The sequence below is a fragment of the Nilaparvata lugens genome, chromosome 2 (assembly GCF_014356525.2).
Source record: "Nilaparvata lugens isolate BPH chromosome 2, ASM1435652v1, whole genome shotgun sequence".
NCBI classification, from domain to species: domain Eukaryota; kingdom Metazoa; phylum Arthropoda; class Insecta; order Hemiptera; family Delphacidae; genus Nilaparvata; species Nilaparvata lugens.
In genome coordinates, this window is record NC_052505.1 from 93,844,405 (window position 1) to 93,867,211 (window position 22,807).

Here is a 22,807-nt window from a genome sequence, read left to right on the forward strand (position 1 = left end):
TTTCCTTTCCCGTACGTGTATAAGCCAATTCTTTCCTTTATTATATTGCAGATCACGTCAGAAACATCAAGTTCTTACAGCTCAGCTGTAATCAAACCCAATTCAATGAATCACTCATAAGGCTATCGGCTAGCATGTTACTTTTGAATAAAGATAAAACGAAAGAAATACCTTTCCGGACAACAAAAGCAGGTAGTTTGAAAGTCAATGACCGAAATATAGATTCAGTAAATGAGATAAGAGTGCTAGGAGTGGTGATTGACTCTGGCCTTACATGGAGACCACATCTGGAATGCCTGAAAAACAAACTTAACTCTGTAATTTTTGTTCTGAGAAACCTAAAAGCTACCCTGGATTCGACTGCTCTTAGAAGCGTTTATTTCTCTCTGTTCCACTCACTCCTACGGAATTATTTTCTGGGGAAATTCTAGTAGTGTATAGGAGGTGTTCATATTGCAGAAGTGGGCCTTGAGGGTGATGATTGAGGAATCAATACGAACAAGTTGTCGGCCCTACTTCAGAGATCTTGGAATTCTACCACACTCCCAAGCATATATATTTTTGAAACAATCTGCTTCATAAAAATACATATTCAGGAATTCAACACAGGTGAAGCATTTCGTGGATACTCGACCAGATACAGAAATAACTTCAGAGGATGCGCACCGGAGTAGCATGTATGAAACGAGGCGTACGGAGCTCAGGTATTCGAATGTAAACCTGTTGCCATCCCACTTAAAATAATTATCAGGGAGGAAATTCAGAATTCAATTGAGCAGGAAGCTTCTGTCGATTGGTGCATATTCAGTGGAGCAGTTCAATCAGCATTACAAACCTCAAGTAGGAGGTTTAAGAGGATAGCACACATTTTCTTGCGGCATAAACTTGACAAATCCATATACCCCTTCATTAGGAGGTTAATGGATGAAATAAAAAAAAAGATAAATATTAGGTTCAAAACTAAGGGCCAAGCCACATGAAGCGTTATTTCAGGCGTGTTTGCACTGGCGACGGGGGAGTCGGCAGGGCAAGAAGCTCCCAGATTGGCTGATTATCAGCTGATTCCCGAACGCCAACCTTATCAGTTAATAATTTATTTATTTATTGGATAGAGTAAACAATTTAGTAGTCGGAAAAGAAAAAACAGGCTATTGTCCAAAACTTCTTCAATTACCTAATTTTGTCTTAAATTGTCCAAATATTATGTAGGCTATGTCCATTTTAATTTATACACTAAATCATCAATCTGAATCAATCTCAATCACAAATCAGAATAGAACAAACAATTTTAAATTTAGATAGATTATATAATCTATTAGAGAATTCTAAATATGGACAATCGGAGAGGTTCCTGACCTGCCGACTCTAAAACACCTGAGAAAACGCCTCACATGGCTTGGCCCTTAGGGACAAAACTAAGCGGCGATAGTGGAGTGGAGCAGAGAAGGTAGCTGAGAGTGTTGAAATATTGCATTTATATGTGAGACTTCAAGTGCATACAGCCTCGCTGCCGATCAAACTACCAAACTTTTGATCAAACAAGTAGAAAAAGACAGGAGAAGAAGATGATGATGATGATAATGATGGAGACAGAAGAAGAAGAAGAAGAAGATGTTAACACGACAATGTCTTAGATCCGACTGACTGGAATAGTTGTAAAGAGGTAAAATAAGATTGGAAGAGTTGAGGGGGACTTCTTTTTCTGCTTCTACATCTGCTTCTGCATCTACATCTTCATATTCATCTTCAGTTTCATCTATATCTTTATCTTCATATTCATCCCCATCCTCATCCTAAACATCATCCTCATCCTCATCATTATCATCATGTTCTTAACCATCAACACCTAACATAACCCAACTCCCGCGGTATTGTAGCAAAAAGTGTCATATTATAGCATAAAACTTTATAGTTCAAGCTCTGCCCATAACCCGAATATCAAGCAAATCAGAGATATTTTAAATTTTTGACCAAAAAATAATAGGTTTTGCCAAAAAATGATGAAATTCCATAGTCGCTCAAATTAAAATATAAAGTTGCAAAGAAAACTTAAAGAATCAATTTTCTTCTTCAATGTTGTTTTCCATCACGAACTGCTTATTATTAAATCACTTTTTTGCTAGTCGTTCTTTTTAATAGCAAAAAGTTATTTAATCAATTTAGGGAGATTTACTGATACTTATAGCAAATTAACAAAAAATAAAAACGTAAATCAATCAATCGTCGATAAAATCGTTGATGGAAAGTGGAAAAATAAAAAAGTGATGAGCTTTAAGCAGAATTGAATTTGAATTTGAAATAAGTTATGAGTTGATATTAGAAAACTGTAATTGGATAATATTTTGATATATTTTGTCAGGAAGTATATTATGCTAAGAAATAGCATTTTGAAGAATTTTAATTGAATTATTTTATTTATGCGACAAGCATACGAAAAACTTCCCTGTAATCATTTTTAATAGTATTAAACTACTAATCAGTTGATTTGACTTATGGAGAGTGAACACGTAATTCATAAAAAATGGGGAAGAGACTTTAAATGGATATTAAAATTATATGAGTCCATTCAGATGGAAATTTGATTATAATGATCGTGATCCGAAGTGTCGAAATCGTTACATGATCTAGCCAACTCATGTCACAAGATTCTTTGAAGGGCAATCAGCATAAAACACACTCCTATGCTACAAACTGTGGAGGGAGAAATGGGTTTCTCCTCTTCATGTTGAAAGTAATTTATCTCGCACTTTAGTTAAGTAACTAGTAGTTCTGTGAACAGTAGACCTCACGCAGTATTCTCATCCACAAGTACATGATTGAAACTATAGACCTTATGGAAATACAGCAATAGACTGGCTTCTCCACACATCTGTGTAATCATTTGTCAGCTGATTTATGATGAATAATTCTATAGTCTGATTTTTACCCTAATATTGGCGTATGAAGGAGGCTCCTTTCTCCTTTTATATTATACTTGAAATTCAAAATTTCCAAAACCCTTGTATATACGTCGACGCGCAATTAAAAAAGGAACATACCTGTCAAATTTCATGAAAATCTATTACCGCGTTTCGCCGTAAATGCGCAACATAAAAACATTTAAACATTAAGAGAAATGCCAGACCGTCGACTTGAATCTTAGACCTCACTTCGCTCGGTCAATGATCAGTTGAACATCACGAAAATAGTGAAAAATTGATATAATGAATAACCATGTATAATTAATAATGATTATGTAATGAATAACGCTTAAGAAAAATTGTTATATAACTTGCCAAATCCATCTGTTCATTTTCTGTTAGGTGATCTTTTTCAGGGAATGAGGTACATATTCGACCGAAACAGACATTGGATTGAACGCCTGTTCTGGTCTCTAGTTCTGATAAGTTGCATTGTCTCGCTATTAACAATTTACCGGATCAAATTGGCTCAATGGAGAAACGTGCCAATGACAATGGTGAGGGCGACCACCCCTAAGCTCACCTCTTCTTTGCCTGCTCCTGCTCTAACTATCTGTGGTTTAAAGCATATTGTAGCCTCTCAACATGCTGAAGAACTTATCAATGATCCCGAACTTGCTATAGAATATTTCGAACTTTTGTATCCAAACTTCGACTCGCTTAGCATTTTTGATTCAGTATTCAAAGTGGTAGACATTTTTGGCATTGATTTCAAGCAAATCAAATGGGGCAAAATTGGAGAGAGATTCACGATATCGGATTCGAGCCTAGAAGTGGTACATAATGCTTTGTTTGAGCAATATCGATTCCAAATTATTTCTGGATCCATCTGTTTCCGCACGTTTACGTTCAGAGGACTCTGCTTTTCATGCAACATTTTTCCACCTTCTAGAATTTACAAGAACAATACAGTGCGCAACTTTATCCGTTCAGATGCATACATTAATAACTACTACAATTTCAATTACAAGCCAGAGTTTCAATTGAACAATGATACAATACACGGATTCCCTTCATTAGCGTTGGGAGCACCGGATTATTGGATTAGTAATCCCAAATCTTATCCATATTCAATGGGAGTTGAATTTTTGGGATTCTCTATGATACTTGAAAGAATCAATCATCACAGAAACCAAAACAGTCTAATGTTTACAATTCACAATCCTTGGGATGTACCAAATCCATTCATGAGATGGCATCGTCTCAAGGAATCAAAAAACGTGAAAATATACATCAACGCAGAACAGGTCCTGCAGTATTCTTTGGACGATGGGGACTTGATGAAGAAAATCTCAACCACTAAAGAATGCTACAATACATCTGAAAAACAGCTGGACTTCTTTGAATATTACACACATCAAAACTGTTTGATAGAATGCTCCACCAAACAAGTATTGAAGGAATGCGGATGTGTTCTGTTTTTCATGCCACACAACGAGTCAACATACATCTGTCCAGATGGCAACAACTCCTGCGCATTGAATTTAGTGAAGAAAATTCATTATAACGCAAGTAACGAGAACACAGGAATGTCTTGCGACTGTTTGCCTTCTTGTAACTTCACCGAATACAAGGTGACTTGGGTTGAATCAGGGGAATATACTGACGACATCACCTTTAGAAGAAGAATTACTCCGTATTCTGGTAGTTCTTTAAATTGCAGTATTCGAATTAAATTCAGGGATGATCTTTACTATCCAAACATTCGTACCTATGCGTACAACAGCTACGTTATAATTGATTCCACTGTTTTCTACGTGGACGTATTTTTAGGTGTAAGTATGTTGACTATAACAGAAATATTCTACTATACTCTGTTGTATGTTATTGATATTTTCAAAATCAAGATATGGATGAGGCTGTTAAGAATTGGACATTTGTAAGACCAGAAGTTGGATAAAAAAATTATCGATACGTTATATCGGCAGAATTTTGATGCGACAGAAAAGTAGTTATTTCTATTTAAATATGATCCCCAATCAGACCTATCGTCAAACTGTTTCCATACTTTTCAACATTTCAACGACTCTGTATGGAGAAAGAGGATATATAGATAGAAGAAGAATGAGAAAATTGAAAATAAAACCGTTGAATACTCCATTTTTTCTATAACCACTCTCAAGCAAAGTATAAAAAACTGGAAGCATGACGAATTGAAAACTTGACGTAATAAAATCTTGAAGAATAGGCCTATAACCACTCTCAGTAAATCAATAATCTATATGCAAAATTTCAAATTAATCAGATCAGTAGTTCAGACGTAATGATGCATCAAACATAATGTTCGTATCCCGCACGTGTATAAGCGAGTTATTTTCTTTATTATAGTATAGATGACAAAAATACGTAGTGGGAGAAAAACAAGACCTTACTATTTCCAACACGATATTGAAAAATATTCTGTTTCCATTATTACACAATTATTCAAACATGTTGTAGGAAATGCAATGCTGAATAAAGACTGCAAAACGAAATGTGAATTTTCTGTTCAATTTTCAACCTGACAGTCATCCTTCTCTCACTCTCTCTCTCTCTCTCCCCTGTCGTGTGTTGGAAGGATATTGTATATCCTTCTAAAAGAATCGACAATTATTTGTTGAAACACCGCCGATTTTTGAAGTTACATCACATTATTATATTATCGTTATTCTAATTGCATTTCTATATTTATTCTCATTGATTAATATTTATACTTTGTGAAATTCGTTGAATAACTAGCATTATCGTCATTTAATGTAAATTAGTGTATAAGCCAGTAAATATTGTAACATACATAAATAAATAAAGAAATCTAATCTCTTGAATGAAAAAGACTAAGAAATTGTCAAAAAACCACTGATTTATTTATAATTAGAAAGACCGGTTTCGGTTATTACACCATTGTCAATCTCTGATAAACAGAGATTGTTTATCAGAGATTGACAATGGTGTAATTTGACAATTTCTTAGTCTTTTTCATTCAATATGAATAATTACCACAATATCAACTTCTCAACTACACAAAAAGAAAAAAATCTAATCTCTCATTGTCCGACTCATACTGTAGTAATTAGATTCACATCATAGAGTAAGTGGAAATGATAGGACTACATAGTTGCCGATTCTCTGTTATTACAGTCTTCTACAGTAGATAGGTGAGTGAATGAGGTGATATTACATCCGATATACCGGTATCAGCTATCTTATATAGAAGGCAGTGACAAGGCAGAGAATCGACCACACTGTTCTCCTATCTTTCTCCACTGTCATTATATTGTGGACCTCACTAGGGTCTGTATTTGGGTCGATAATAACTGATTTTACATCCGATATACCGGTATCAGCTATCTTCTATAGAAGGCAGTGACAAGGCAGAGAATCGGCAACGCTGTTCTCCTATCTTTCTCCACTGTCATTATAACGTGGACTCACTATAGGGTCTGCATTTGGGTCGATAATAATTGATTTATGTACTACATAATAATGTCGCCGAGACAAGCCTATACCCAATGTGAGCTTCAGCTTTACTAACCTTGACTTCGACGGGCGTGGCCGCGTTGACAGTGGTAAAAGGCAGCAGATTGATCAGCGCATGCGCGTCGGAAGGCAGACTGCGCATGACTGTGGCGAATGCCCCACCCACCAGCACCTCTTGCATCACGCTGGTTATGTCCAGATCCATTGACTGCTCTGCCATCGGTTCGAGCAACTGAAAAAATTGGGATTTCTATTAGCTAAGATTAGAGATAATGATTTATTTATCAGTTACATAAACTCATAATCATAGAATGATGAGAATAAAAAGACTGCTGATCGCGAAGAGACGTGAGACTTGACTATCTTATATTTACAATAGAAATTAGGATTTCAATAGGGGTTAGGATTTAAAGTGACATAGCGTGAATATAATAATTGAAAATACGCTTCTACTTGTATACAGTAAGCGTCTGTAACTGTAAGGTAACTGTACGTACCTTTATATTCAACTGAATAGACGAACTTCTTGAAGAACTGGATAATAAGAAAATGATATTTCATGCAAAATGTTTCCCAATAAAACCATAAACCCTCAAAAGGAAAAAAATTAATTCAAATTAAAAGGAAAGAACAGAATGATAGAACTGAAATAAACTTTACAATCAGTATTATCCCTAAAATTAGATGACACAAGGAAGATTGAAGGAAGCCAATAAATTAGGAAGTCAAGGTTTTAGTATCTATTTCCATGCAATAAGTTACATAAGGAATAATCGTAATAGTATTGATAAAAAAGTATTCATGAATAAGGAAGGCATTATATCAACCATAGCCTGAAAGCTGATGACCTGAGATGACATTGAAAAAGGGTAATATTAGTTTATTAATAGCCTATGAGAATGATTTCAACAGAGTCAAATAATTTATGGGATATTCTACTGAGAAAAATTTACTTGTTAGACCACCATATTATCAGATTCATGAATAAGGAAGGCATTATATCAACCATAGCCTGAAAGCTGAAGACATGAGATGACATCAAAAAAAGGGTAATATTAGTTTATTAATATTAGAATGGTTTCAACAGAGTCAAATAATTTATGGGAAATTCTACTAAGGATAATCTACTTGTTAGAGCACCATATCAGATATGAATCTTACTTAGTTTGTACTGAAGAAACGTCAATATTTTCTCCATTGTTAATTTGAATATAATATTCCTTCCATGGTTTTTCGAACAAAAGTAACAAAATGAGCTGCAAAACAAAACAAGAAACAAACAAAATAAGTTTTTGAAAAATCATACGAATATTCATAAATTAAAAACTAAAATTGATATTCTCAATGGAAAAATTAGAAGAAATAATTATAAAACAATATTTTTGACAATTTTAGAAGCTAATGTCTAGTAACCCAGAAGTTAAGTAGCCTAAATGACAGAAAACTTGAGAAATCCAATTGTATTCATCCTTTAAATAATATTATTCTCTGAAAAAGCATTTTATTTGTTTTTAGTATAATCTGGCAAAATAACTGCTGTATCTTGATTACAAAATTATTGAAAAACGAATTTCTACAGCAGTTTTTACGTTTAATATTCAATGTTTGACCCAAATTGGCTAGTTTTTTAAAACTTGCATTAATAGGGTCGCTTAACTTTATTTCGTTACAAACCGATTGAATTCGGTCCAGCTAGAATCGATGGTTTTCACGGTTCCAGTTCAAGACTTGAGGCAGGTTACCGGAAACTTGTAACTTCAACCACACATATACCGTTGATGTCATTGCATTATAATTATCTGTGCTTTAACCCTTTCGAAGTGAACTCTACTTGAACCGTGTGGATCCTTAATTTTGTAATCTATTCAAGTTACTTGAGGTAGGTTGACGGGAACATGTAGCTTGAACAGTATGGACACTTACTTGAAACTATAAACTGTTCAAGTAGGTGTTCACACAGTCCAAGTTACCTGTACATGCTACCAATGAACTTACAAGAGGGTGTACCACACCCTCTGTTTGCTAGAGATCAACTTCCAAGCCACATGAAGCGTTTTCTCAGGCGTTTTTGTACTGGCGGTGGACGCTTCGGCCGGGCATGAAGCTCTCCGATTGGCTGATTATCAGCTCATTGAGTTGGCATTCGGGAATCAGCTGATAATCAGCCAATCGGAGAACTACCTGCCCTGCCGACGCGTCCGCCGCCAGTGCAAAAACGCCTGCAAAAACGCTTCATGAGGCTTGGCCCTAAGCGATAATAAGGATTATTATGTATTTATTCGTTTTTTTTACTGGAGAAAATAAAATTCAATTATTAATGACTGACAGGTAACCCGTGCTCCGCAAAGGTCTAATTGAGAACATGACAAACTGAAAGCTTGACATACTGAAATCTTGAAGAGTTCAAAATAGGCCTATAGTCCAGTATTTCAGACATGATGATGCGTCATTAGTAAATTTCCTATCCCCTACGTGAATGAGCCAGTTATTTCATTTATTGTACAGGGTGAGAATAACTTGAAGAACACATTTCATAGGTGAATAAAAAATAATGAATGAGAGTACATGAATATTGATTTATTTAAAAGTCAATTTCAAATAATTTTATTTATAACACATGACAAGTTTAACAAATTTCTTCGTGAGAACTTTTGTTTCACATAACATATCTAGACGATATTCAATTTCACGCCATGCCATCCTACATTGTCGATTGGAGTGATGTCCGGAATTACGGCTTCAATTCTTCGTTTCAGTTCATCAATATTACATAACTTCGTTGCACACACCTATTTTTCATTCCAATAATTTACCCAAAAACGTCTTTGAACAGTTATAAGCAATGATTTGGTATCGTGAAACCGCGGAAAGCACATAGCTTTCCATAGTTTTATCTATGTTGGAGTTTGATCTCCTTCTTTTATTTATTTTCAATTTTTTAATAATAATATTCGAACTCACGACTCACAAACAAACCTTAAGGTTCATGTGAGCGTAGTTTCAATAATTGTAAAATTATACTTATAAACGTACATTGTATGATGGTATTTTGTTGGAAACAACATATAAATTCAATTCAATTCAATTCTAACGCTCTGTCACCCCCTACACCAATGTTTGCCAATAGGCAAAATAACAATACTTTTTTTATTAAACTATGAAATGTGTTCAATAATTTATGTTCACCCTGTATTATAGATTATAGACTATCAATTATGTGAAAGCAGAACTGACCTGAGCCACAATGTCGGGTTCAGCGGCGTGAATGAGGAAATAGTGTAAGATGGCCAGTTTGTTCTCGATGGGCGCGTCGACCAGTTTGTAGGCGTCGACCAATTGCCGATGGGTGACCTTGAGTTTGATGACGTCGAGCGAGGTGAGGTTGAGCAACAGCTGATCGGAGTCCAAGTGCGGATGCCATAGAGTGACGAGGCGCGACGACACCTCGGCCGCGGCCTCCTCAAAATGGCTGCCGAGCAGAATGTGGCAGCAAGGCTCGTGCTTTTGGCCGACGTCCAACATGTGGATGAACACATCTGCGCAGTACACTAGCAGGTGTTGGTCTGTAAATAATTTACAGATTATACATTTGAATAAACACTGATTTGATCTTGAATAAAACTTTGACTGCCGGTTGCACAAACGCCTGTTGAGTTTTTGATCGGGATCAAATTCCACGTGGACCAATCAGAGAAGGTTTTTCTGAGAAGAAGGCTTCTCTGATTGGTTCTCTTTTTATTCATTCATGATTCAAATTTAACAGGCATTTGTGCAATATGACCTACAAATGTAATAAAACACTGAGGCCCGGTGGCACATGAGCCTGTTAACTTTTAACCGTGATTAAATTCCACGGGAACCGATCAGAGAAGCCTTCTTTTCTTTTCTTTAAGAGAAGTCCTTCTCTGATTGGTTTACATGGCATTCAATCATGATTAAAATTTAACAGGCTTTTGTGCAACCGGGCCTGAATATCACAGCCATTTCCAAGACAAGCACATACAGCGACAGATGGAGGAAAATTCCCTCCTCAGGTACGAATGTTGCAACGCACACAGACGTCCGTCTGCATATTTCTGCTCACGTTCGATTGTTTTCTCCGTCTGTCTGTTTCTGAGATGTGTGCGTTTGCTATTGGTTGAATGTGACAGAGAGAATGGCAAAGTTGCCTAGCCAGGGTCATTCAACTGGTCAGCCGGAGTTGGAAGCAAGTAAAGTTGAATAGTCAAGTATAGTGAGGTTCAAGTTATTGTCAGTGGAAATGATAAAATGGCATAGATGCCACGTTTTTTCCCACCGTCTTCTATAAGACTGTAGATGGCTGTGATTCAAGTCATCCCGGTATAACTGATAAAAAATTATTATTACCGTAATTCTTGTTAATAATGATCAATTCTAAAGTAACAGCTAGTGCTACTTTTCTAAAATTTGATTGATCATAGATTGATTGAATTCCACATCAAATTTATTTCATTCAGGGAAATTTTCGTCTTATGATTTATTGATGAATAGGCCTATTCATGAATGCCATAAAATATAATGGTAATTTATTATAATTCTTTATAGCCTATGAGCGATTTGGCAAAGGTGCGGAGTTGGAAAGGGATAAGCTATCAGCTTTGTCAAATGTTACAAGGATTAAAACCCAATGTTAATTAGATGCTAACTCTTTTGAACGTGAGTCTCAGCTATGGGCTCATTCAACTGGTCAGACCGAGTTCAGAAGAAGTAACATTGAAAGAAAGAGGATACACGTTGTGAAATGCTCCGACCTTACCTGCGTTACCCAAATTGAATTTTATGAGTAAATACAACTAGTAGTTCTGTGAACAGTAGACCTCGCGCAGTTATAACGACGTCCCAAACCGTAAGCACATCCACACTGATACACTAACTATTTATTTGATCAGATCATGCTTACACAAGATTTAATTATCATATAACGCTTTCCGGAATTTAGCGCGAGAAAACCAGAAGACATCTTGGCGCCCAGACGAGCTGTTATAAGTTCTTTGCATCCTATTTAATAGTGCATAAAAATTGCATTCAATGAGGCATGCAATTTATAGTCTACACAGCTGCTAATGTTTTACCAAGTTACATTGAGATATTGAATTGCATGCGTCATGGCATGCAATTTATAGTCAACTCGACAGCTGATTTATAATGAATAATTCTATAGTCTGATTTTCACTCTAATATTGACGTATGAAGGAGGCTCCTTTTTCCTTTTATATTATCCTTGAAATGCAAAATTTCCAAAAACCTTGTATATACGTCGACGCGCAATTTAAAAAGGAACATACCTGTCAAATTTCATGAAAATCTATTACCGCGTTTCGCCGTAAATGCGCAACACTCCGTGTATAAATATATAAACATTTAAACATTTAAACATTCAAACTTTTCAACATTTAAACATTTCAACATTTCAACATTTCAACATTTCAACATTTAAACATTTAAACATTTAAACATTTAAACATTAAGAGAGATGCCAAACCGTCGACTTGAATCTTAGACCTCACTTCACTCGGTCAAAAGTATAGAACAAAAAGCTACAGTTACTGACCGTTATACATGGTGAAGGTGGGTCTGAGCGTGGAAGCCTGTGAGAACGGTATGCCGGGGATGTTACAATGTATAACATGGCCGTGATGCAGCAGTGTAACCGAGTAGGCAAAGTGAACCGTATTGCTTTCATCCATTACTTCACTTGTCGGCGGCTTCACTGGCTGAAAACAAAAAAAAAAAAAACAAATCAAGACAATAATCAAGCATACAACCATAAGACAATACCATAGAGAAAATATAGCATAAGAACTACTGTCTATTATTAGTGTTTTGGCCGGATTAGAGTGTAAGCACGCCACATTATGAGAGACTACCAGCGTCACATAGCTTCACAAAAAGTAAACCGACAGTGGTCAGCAGTCTGCCATTTGTCATCAGTGAGAAATAAATAAATAGTCACTGATTCCACTCTGCGTGCAAATGGCTTTGATTCACCTCGGCACCTCTGGGTACAGCTGAATAGGTTCAGGACTGGCCAGGGGAGATGCCAGAGAAATATGCACAGGTGGGGCTTTGCAGAATCTCCTCTCTGTGAGTATGTGGAGGTACTACAGACGATGAGCCATGCCCACTAACTAGATTCCATGAAGGGCTGCAACAATTAAATTTAGCTCTTGACGATGCCATACTCTGGCTAAATAATCTTGTTTGCCAAACGTAGTACAATAAATTATAGCTTACTGAATTGGTGTTCTATTTTTGTTAAAAGTATTATACATAGATAATGTATCCTTGTATTGCTGCTCGCACCATACGCATCTATAATATATATATAACAAAAGTAAATACTTTAGTGTGGTCCACGTTATAATGACAGTGGATAAAGATAGAAGAATAGCGATGTCAATTCCCTGCATTAATTAATTATATTTCTACACCGTCAAAAACATAATTATTGTCATCGTTGTGGACCTAGAAAAGGATAGTACCACCGGCTTTGTCGAATGATAGACAAGGATAGCAAAACCGAAGTTGATCAAATACTGTCATTATAGCTTGGACCGCACTATAGAAGTATCGGCTGAGAAAACAGTGAAATTTGGAACATGAACGCCCTACACTACTACCATGGAATATATTCTTATGCTATATTTTCATCATGACAACACTATACATTCCATTAACACAACAATCTACGAATTGGAATAAATTAAAGATGTTGAAGAGAGATTCAATGTTTAATCACTCAATATATACTTGACGTTAATAGGTTTCTTGTAGAGATTGGCCGTTTTCACACTTATCGATTGTCAGCCGACATTTATCAACTGTTTGTTGGTGAGAATCGGCCAATCATAGGGCAATAATTACTGAGTGTCGCACGACAATCGAAAGGTGTGAAAACGTAAATGGACCCACCTGAATGCCGTACGACAATCGGTAGGTGTGAAAACTGTAAATGAACCACCTGAGTGTCGTACGACAATCGGTAGGTGTGAAAACTGTAAATGAACCCACCTGAGTGTCGTACGACAATCGGTAGGTGTGAAAACTGTAAATGAACCCACCTGAATGCCGTACGACAATCGGTAAGTGTGAAAACTGTAAATGAACCCACCTGAATGCCGTACGACAATCGGTAGGTGTGAAAACTGTAAATGAACCCACCTGAGTGTCGTAAGACAATCGGTAGTTGTGAGAATTGTAAATGGACCCACCTGAGTGTCGTACGACAATCGGTAGGTGTGAGACCGGTAAATGGACTGACCTGATACAAGTAATGATGACAAATACAGAGGATACCCTTGGAGTCGGACACCACGGTGACATCTAGTGAGCAGTCGTGCACTCTCAGCGGAACCGCGTCGTTTTCATACGTGCGACACTCAGCTGCTGCAGCAGCTTCACCCTTCTCTCCCTCCATGCCAGGCAAGTTCAGCGGTATGTTCAACTGCAACATTCAACACACAAAATAAATGAATGAAAAAGTTGATTAACACAAAATGAATTAATGGGGGAAAAATTGAATGAAAAGTCTGTGTATCGATTCATAATTTTGTCACAAAGTGTTTTTTGACGAAGGAGAGAGAGTCAAAACGCATGGCAATCTCGGAGATTGATCTAAAACGAGGAGTGTTTATGATACGCATCCCCACTCTTTCCCCTTTCTTTGAGATAACAGCTGAAAAGAAGTAGCTGAGAGATCATCGGAAATGGGGCGAGTTAGTTGAATTTGAGCTTCTCTCGTGATAGGAGGCTCTGTTGTAACTCTGTTTTAATCCCCCATACACGTACCGGCTGGCCTGTCAGTTTTTCCTGAACAGTCCGCCTGTGACCGGCGGCCTGTTGGACTGACTACACCATAAACGTTCAGTTCAACTCTTTCAACGTTTTCCGATAACTACTTCTGAAATTGCTTATCTTCTTCAACACAGTGGATTTATTACAATTTGGTTCTACCTGCTTCCACACTTCAACTAACCGTAGGTAAGCTGTTTCCTTCTTTATTCTATCATGATAATCTGGTGATTCAACTTTCCACAAGGATTTCTCACTTTCATACACACAAATAAATTCCTCTAAGCATTGGTTCTCTTTTTCACGTGACATTTTCTCAATCACAAAACAACAACTCACAAATAATCACAGCAACAATTCACAACTACTTAAACAACTAGCAACAGCTAGATAGTACTAGCAACAACTCGAAAATACAAATGAAGTTCGGCCGGTGGCCTGACGCCACTCCACATACACGTTCAATTTTGACTGAAACAGCATCCGGCAAGCCGGTTGAACTGATGAGTTTTCATTCGATCACCTGCCGCCTGTTCAATCTTAACTGACAGTCCAGCCGGACTATACACACGCTACGGCCGCCTGTCACAGGCGGACTGTTCAGTCAAAACTGACAGGCTAGCCGGTACGTATATGGGGGGCTTTAAACTCGTGTTCGGGTTGCTGGCTGATATCCAATTCTGGAGATCAGTCGGTTTAATTCCTCGTGGAATTGCTAGTTAGAGCTGATCCTTCCCGACGAAAAGGATAACTTTCGGTGTTCGATGCTCGTATCGGACTTGGCAGTACAGCAGACGGTCGAGAACACCTTCTTGACCCTAGTGCACGAAGGGTGGTCATAGCCCCAACGATTACTGTGAAGTGGCACGTTTCGGGACTTGGAGTACTTTAGGGACAGCATACGTCTGTTCCCTAAACCCACCACTGTCAAAATTTACCTTTCCTCATACAACATTAACCCCACACCCTCATACCAAAATACCCTATAAACTTGGGCAGGGGAACAACCTCGGCTGTGAAGCAGTGGCGTTTTCCAACCTTTCCCTATTCATAAAGGAAATCTCTTACACCCTTTGGCAGGGGAGCACCTTGGCTGTTAAGCAGTGACACTTTTCGTCTTCTCGGGGGAGAAATAAGGGCGCCCGTCCGCGCATTTTTCAACCGGGCAACAAGAATCGTTCGCGGCGGAGAAAAATCAGGCTGTTGTTTAAGGTGGGCCGTCCACTGGAACCGATTTCATCCGAACTAGCATCGGCCGAAAACTACCGAACTCGTCCGAACGATCCCCCAACAAAGAAAGCTATAGATGCTCGTCCATTGCAACAGGTTCATAAAGCCGTACACGGTCGTCTCTGGCCGATCAATTTTTCGAACCGAATTGAATGGGATTTTCCGGCTCTATCCGGCCGAACTAGCTAGTCGAGCTGAGGAACAAAATGTTCCTAACCTAAAATTGTTTCACAATCTTGTTGGTTTTTGTTTTTTGAAGTTGTTCTGTTTTATAAAGTTGTAACTATGGACAATGAAAAATTGATAAGTTTGGTTCAAGAGCATGTTCTATTGTGGGATATGCGAGACAAAAGATATCATCGTCGTGATGTTCAAAGGAATCTGTGGACAAAGATTGCTGAACAAATAGTATCTGAAGGTAAGATTATTGTAATGAATAACTAATTCAGTGGATATCTGTTTATTCAATTTTCAAAATCTCAATATAATCATTGTTTATGACAAATTTTGGTGGCTACGATAGCAGTTAATTCAATAATTGGCAACTGGACTGACGTAAACGGTTCCAATGGATGACCATATTCGGCCGAATTAACGGCCGGCAGATACGTCCGATCCAACGGCCGAACGGATCGGTTGAATACGGTTCCAGTGGACGGTTACCCTAACCTTCACCTCCTGGCCCCGACCACACACCTTCTGAAGCTAGCCGGCTGGAAGGAACATCCAGGAAATCCGTATCAAGGTTGATGAAACCTAGATTTGTGATAAAACTGGCGCCCACGCGTGGGGCTACGAGTGAGGGCAACACAGCGCGGAAGATGTGTGAGCGAGATGACGAGCTGAACCAAGATAATGCAGAGAATGATAACTCCTGTATGGACCCAGGCGTGGTATGCGATAAAGTCCGAAGTTGGAGACTGTCATTTGATGGACAAGGTGGCGCACCTAGTTCATGGAGAGGCTACAAGAATACAAGAGTCTTATAGACTGAATGGTAAACAACTATTAGTTGCTTTACCGGAGTTACTAGAAATTGCAAATTTCTTAAATTAAAAATTAAAGATAGAGTGGCACTCTACTCACGACAGTTTCGTGTGGCATGTCCTCATGAAACTGGAGCGCTGACAGAGTGGGAGCCAGTTCAGTCTCGTCAGGTTGAGTTTCGCCCTCCACACGATGCATCGGCTTGCGGTAGTGGATCAGGTAGAGCGCCTGGTGTATGGGGTCCCACTGACCCCACGCGAATGCACCCACTATCGTCTCCACTGCCCCACTCACTCTCACATCAACGGCTCTCTGCTAGCACAAAACATGTGTACGATGTAGCGAGATTGATGTTAGAGTATATTAGGTATATTAGTAAGAGTATGTTGGTATTAGTATATTAGTTGAAGTAATGTTATGTATAGGCTGAGAGGTGTCTTGCTGAATTAGATTCGTGGTTTGTTCAGAATAGTCTTAGTTTGAACTACAAAAAAACTAAAGTAATTCCCTTGATGTATGAGGAGAACCAGGTGAATCATAATACAAGATTTAGAGGTTTCGCTTACCCACACCACAGACTTAGCCTGCTGGAGAGTGGTCCGTTTTATATGGGAATGAAGATATTTAATTCAATCCCGTCTCACATAAGAGAAATTGATGGCTTGAAGGAGTTCAAAAAACTCAGGGAATTCCTTATTGTATTGTGTCCGTACAGGTTAGCAGACTTCCTTGTTGAATAATGTTTGATTGATGTATGCTATGTGGGATCTGTTGTGTTGAAATAGGAGGGATGGTAGATATTAGATTAAACTTTGACGTGTCATATACTGCGGGATCGTTGCTCCCTTGAAGCAGTTCAATAATTGTGACGAACAAGAAAAGTAAAGTAAGTAAAGTAAGTGAGGTCCACGTTATAATGGCAGTGGAGGAAGATAGGAGAACAACGTTCCCGATCCTGTGTCTTCTATAGAAGGTAGCTGATACAGGTTTATTGATGTAATATTAACTGTTCATTCTGGTTTGAAATAAGCAATTGTACTTTATTGAGCAAGAAATTATATTTTTTAATAATTATTTCATAATGAGTTTCCATAATTATGATGAATATGTTGTTAATTAATTATTAATCTTACATTGTTAAAAGACGATCTGGCAACAGAGCAAAGCGAGAAAGAGATAGCGCTATCCGCTTTGTTGAATGATAGACAAGGATAGCAATACCATTGCTAATCAAACACTGCCATTATAACGTGGACCTCACTATGGAAAGTTAGTTTGTCACTAATTTCCAAATTATTTGTTTGTTTTCACAATACATGTGAATAAGGGTGTGATCACATTGAATGCGAATATGTGCAAGTGCACGTCAGTTCATGCATGAGCCGAAAAACAAAATCTGGAAAGTGCTATTGAAACTCGCTGTGACTGCTACACTGAACGCAACCAGCAAGTGCACGCTTTCGGTGTGAGTGTTCCTATTGCACTTTTCAGATTTTGTTTCTCATCTGCACACTTGGTTGCAACGAGAACCCAACCAACTTCAACTCAACCCATATTATTTAGGATAAAGAATGTTAACAGACTAGATAGCATGCATAACTATTTGATGTTATTACTGAAAACAACAACTGGAATTGGAAAGTATTTATTGCTAAAATAAGAATTGAAGATTAGGCAAGAAATTTACCTCACTTTCATCATCACTTCCTTCCACTTGGTAAATTTGAATAGCTGAGAAATCAGACGAGAAGGAAAATTTTGAATACTGTAAAATTGCTTACATATTTTAATTAATACTTCAATACAGCACATATAAAACTAAAAATCAATAGGAAATATATTAATCAATGGAATATTGAGTAAATCTATTCCAAGAATTAGAAATCAATAGAGAAGAGTAGAATCATAGATTAGATAAATAAATATGCTGATCAATATTGGAAAATCTATAATTTTCATCTATCCATCTTTTAATAGGGGTACAATATTTATACAGAGTGTTTCAGAAGTAGTGTCGAACATTTTAGGGTATTGTTCCTGGGAGATAGGAGACTACAAATGTCGTATTTGAAGTGTTCAAAACTCAGTGGTTATCCTTATAGCTGCCATTTTGTTTTTTCACTTGGGATTTTTTTATCATATAGGAGTCTTTTTAGGCTAGCATAATATTCATGCCAAATTTCAGATCAATACAACATTTCGTTCTTGAGATATAAATTCCCAAGTGAAAAAAAGAAAATGGCAGCTATAAGGATAACCGCTGAGTTTTGGAAACTTCAAATACGACATTTGTAGTCTTCTATCATAAACAAACAATACCCTGAAATGTTCAACACTACTTCTAGAACATCCTGTATAAGAGAACAGGTATGGAGAGTAACCTATAAAACAATACACCAATAGACTTCTATCAATATAAATTCCTAAAGATGTAGAAAGTTGGTGAGACTTAGGAGGTGTAATCTGGCTTAGCAGTTATTATGAAGGCTGTGGATAGAAGAATGTATTCCAAAGGATAGGAAGTGAATAGATGTGGAAAACTCTGTATTTCCAACGAAATTTGATGAAAATATAATGAAAAACTTCAATTCATATTATCGACAAAGTAGTAAAGATAATGTTATTTCCAACCTACATTGAACTGGATGAGGCCTTGACATTATTTAGGATCCGGCCACACAGGGAGCAGCCTAAGAATCTGTAGGTTTTTATACCTATATTGCTAGACTATACCTATATTGTAGGCTTTTATACCTATATCTTGGATCGCCCTCTAAAATATAGATATAGAAAACTATAGGATCGCAGATCGCTCGCTGTGTGACCGGACCCTAAGGCTGGAGATGGATGAATATTCTTCAAAAAATATAAATTCAGTAAGCATTCAAATTTTTTCAATTTACTTTGAAAATGTAATTTAATCTTTTAGCCATAGTAAGGATTCTTGTAATTCAAGACTTGTATTCAAATGAAATAGCCTAAATAAATACTTTCTTGGAAACCTTCTCCCAATCATGTATTACGATATTTGTGCTTGTATTCAAATTAAATGATCAATAAATACCTTCTTGGTGTGCCAGAACCAGGAATTTATCAGGCGATTTCTTTCGCCAGTAAAGAAACTGGGCCATTATTTGATTCTGTTTCTTGGAATGAAGTTCAACAGCAATATCTCCGTTCACTCTTGCCAGAAATAAACTGTATACATTATTTTCCTTCTCTTTTTCGTCGCTTTCAATCCCATCCTCTTTCTCATATACACTGAAAACTAAAAAAAAAGAAGAGAAACGTAAATTTGACAGTAACGTAGAACAATAAAATGAGCAAGCAGTGATAAATCAGGAAAAATGTTTTTGACAACTAGAAACTTTTTCAACAGTCCATAGATTGATATTATTCATCACATCATTGGTTGAAGCTAATATAATGAATTAATATATCTCAACCTTTAAATTAAAGGAACTTATGAAAAAAAAAATTCTTAATCAATCTTCTCAAACAGGAGGAAATTCTAGAAAATGAATGAATAAAATGACTAACATGCTACTATTAAAAATTCAAGTAGATAAGTCTTCTCACAAAAGCAACTGTTGGATGAAAAAGAAAAATGATTTCATGGTATCCAGTGAAATGAGTCAATTACAATTAGTTGAGCTTGATACCGGATAACAGAAAATCTCAGAACAGTTACTGTAAGACCATAGAGAAAAGATAGCACAAGAAGATAATATCCCATTGTATAGTTCGTTTATGTTCCGAATTCCAAGTTAACTTAAGCCGATTATTGCCGACTAATGTCTATTATTACTGTATTAGCCGGGTGATAGTGTACAAACGGCACAGTATGAGAGACTACGAGCGTCACATAGATTCACAAAAAGTAACTACTAGGACTCTCGGCTTGAGTTAATAATGGAACATAAACGCACTATACCATGGCATATCTATAACTATTATGCTATCTCTTCTCTATGGTAAGACATAACAAGAGATGGTTGAAGTTAAAGAATAGACATTTTGTTGGAATGATGAAGAATCGACACTGTACTTTAAAAATTTTAGGCCCATATGCACCATCTCAGTTAAAACGGAGATAAATCAGCTCATCTGTTAAACCCGGAATGAAACACATGAATGCGACTATATCAACAAGTAATCGTGGTTTAGCGTGGTGCATGGCAACTATTTTGCTAAACTGATAGTTCAAACTAACTAAATAGGTAGTTGATGATAAAAATAAATTGATGTGAGAAAAGTAGTAAAACTGATATACTCACCTAGCAAAGTTCTGTTCAATTTACAGATGCTTGTATGACATTCCTCACCGTATCGAATTTATAGAGAACCTGTAAATGACAATAGCATTAGAGACATGAATATTGATGATATCATTCTCTGAATTTTTACATCCAAATTATACTTAATAAAAATGTTCAATGACTTTTGAAACTTTTCTCCTAGCTTTCTCTGTGAACTTTCAGTGTGTATGTCAATACTTTTATATCTTTCTTTGTTATTTTGTATTATGTTTGTTTCTGAAATAAATGAATTGATTGATTGATATAGTATTGTAGTAATTCCATACAGATTATAGAGTTTCATGGCATCGTGACAGCAATTTATTTTTATAGTGAACTTTTTTTCCATATAAACTGGGCGGAATTCCTTAACTATCACTAAATAATGACAAGAATATGAAATACACCATTTATTGTATATAGAGTCTGTGAGACCCTAGACCATTAATAAAAACTAGGTAACAGAGATAATAGGTGGAATATACCTTCAACTACTACTAAATATGATGACAAGAATGTAAAATCAATATTGTTAACATAGATTGTGAGCACCTTAAATCATTAATGCATTAATTTTCAGTTAGGCTGCGTTCAATCTGGGTGCAGAGAAGGCAATTTGGACTGTAGGATTTTAATGAAATGTTTCAATGATAAGTTTGACTGGTTAATTGTGTTGACCACCAACCCAAATTCTAACACATAGTTGTGAATGACAACTCTAAATATGTAATAGAGAATGTAAATACAATCGCGGTAGTTTTGAGAGGCTGAATAATACAGGTAAATATTTCCGAAATGTGCATATCAAGCACTATCCAATAAAGGTCAATGAAAGTGAAACTGAGTGACAATCATATTTTGATAAGTCTTTCTTTTTGACAAGGCCATTTTTACACTACCTCGACGACACGGCACGACACGACAGGCAGAAGCTATTCGATTGGCTGATTCGGAGAGCTTGATGTCTTGTCGTGTCGTCAAGGAATCGGTAAGTGTGAGAATGGCCAATGGAGTATAGTTTACTCACATGTAAATTACGGGTGATCAACTACATAAACTACAGTATATGAATTGTTGTCCGAGTCAAAGACACCAATTTCGGAATAGGAGTTTCAGCGACATCCAGCAAAGCACAGGGCGCCATCTTGTTCTTGTCCAATAACTCTCCATTCGCCAGTTTCTGATCCTGCAAAAGTTGCAATAATTAATCAAGTTAAATTCTGAAAAGATATTTATTTTAACTGATGCACAAGTGTCATACTCAGAATCATTTATTACCACAAAAACTATAATATCACACTATGAGCTCAAAAGCAACCAAAAACTGATTTAAAACATAGTGGAGCTGCGAGTATACTGAGAGTGTTTAGATAACGTACGACTTCATAATGTATCATTTATCATGTAATGTCTCGTTTTACCCTACCTTCGCCGCTCCACTAAGTTCTGACAGCTGACACACCTGAAATACATGCATTATTTTTCAACAGTCTCAGCTACCTTCCCTGATACTCTACCTTCACTATGTTTTTACCCTAAAACTTATTACCCAACAAGAAGAAGCCTGTTTGCTGGAAGTGGGTATTGATAATTGATGTCTCTTCGGAGAGTGATGCCCACATGAGCTCCAGGCTTGTGCGTGGGTAGTGAAATGGATGATGATGAAAAGCGTTGAATGGACCTCTGTAGTGGGTTTCAAACCCACCGGGACGAGATTTTCAAGCTCATAAACGATGATTGGAGGAGTGGGCTCCTCAAGTGTTGTCACCTTAAGGTCTTTCTCATAACGCTTCGCGAAATACATCTTCGAAGACGTAGCCGTCCCATCTACCAAATAAAAGCTACGTAGCGTAGCTCTGATGTAAAAAGGACGGCTAAATCTTTCGAAGACGTATTCAGCGTACCCTAATATGAAGAGACCTCAAGGGTAACCGTCCACTGGAACCGTATTCAACCGATTTGTTCGGCCGTTGGATCGAACGAATCTGCCGGCCGTTAACTCGGCGGATATGGTCGGCCATTGGAACCGTTTACGTCAGTCTAGTTGTCAATTATTGAATTAAC

The 22,807-nt window shown here is 37.1% G+C and overlaps 1 protein-coding gene across 1 annotated transcript in view; it reads right to left on the bottom strand.

Annotated features, from left to right (window-relative positions):
• Window positions 1-19,693, bottom strand: part of LOC111046379 (protein pigeon) — a 44,284-nt gene extending 24,591 nt beyond the window's left edge. Inside the window, exons 1-7 of the mRNA XM_039422136.1 lie at window positions 19,510-19,693; window positions 18,133-18,176; window positions 16,545-16,760; window positions 13,699-13,881; window positions 11,989-12,151; window positions 9,651-9,979; window positions 6,472-6,648 (exon numbers count right to left, since the gene is read on the bottom strand). Coding sequence (XP_039278070.1) covers window positions 6,472-6,648; window positions 9,651-9,979; window positions 11,989-12,151; window positions 13,699-13,881; window positions 16,545-16,760; window positions 18,133-18,176; window positions 19,510-19,576 — 1,179 coding nt within the window. The 5' untranslated portion in view covers window positions 19,577-19,693. The remainder of the gene's footprint in view (window positions 1-6,471; window positions 6,649-9,650; window positions 9,980-11,988; window positions 12,152-13,698; window positions 13,882-16,544; window positions 16,761-18,132; window positions 18,177-19,509) is intronic.
• Window positions 19,694-22,807: the final 3,114 nt, after the last annotated feature.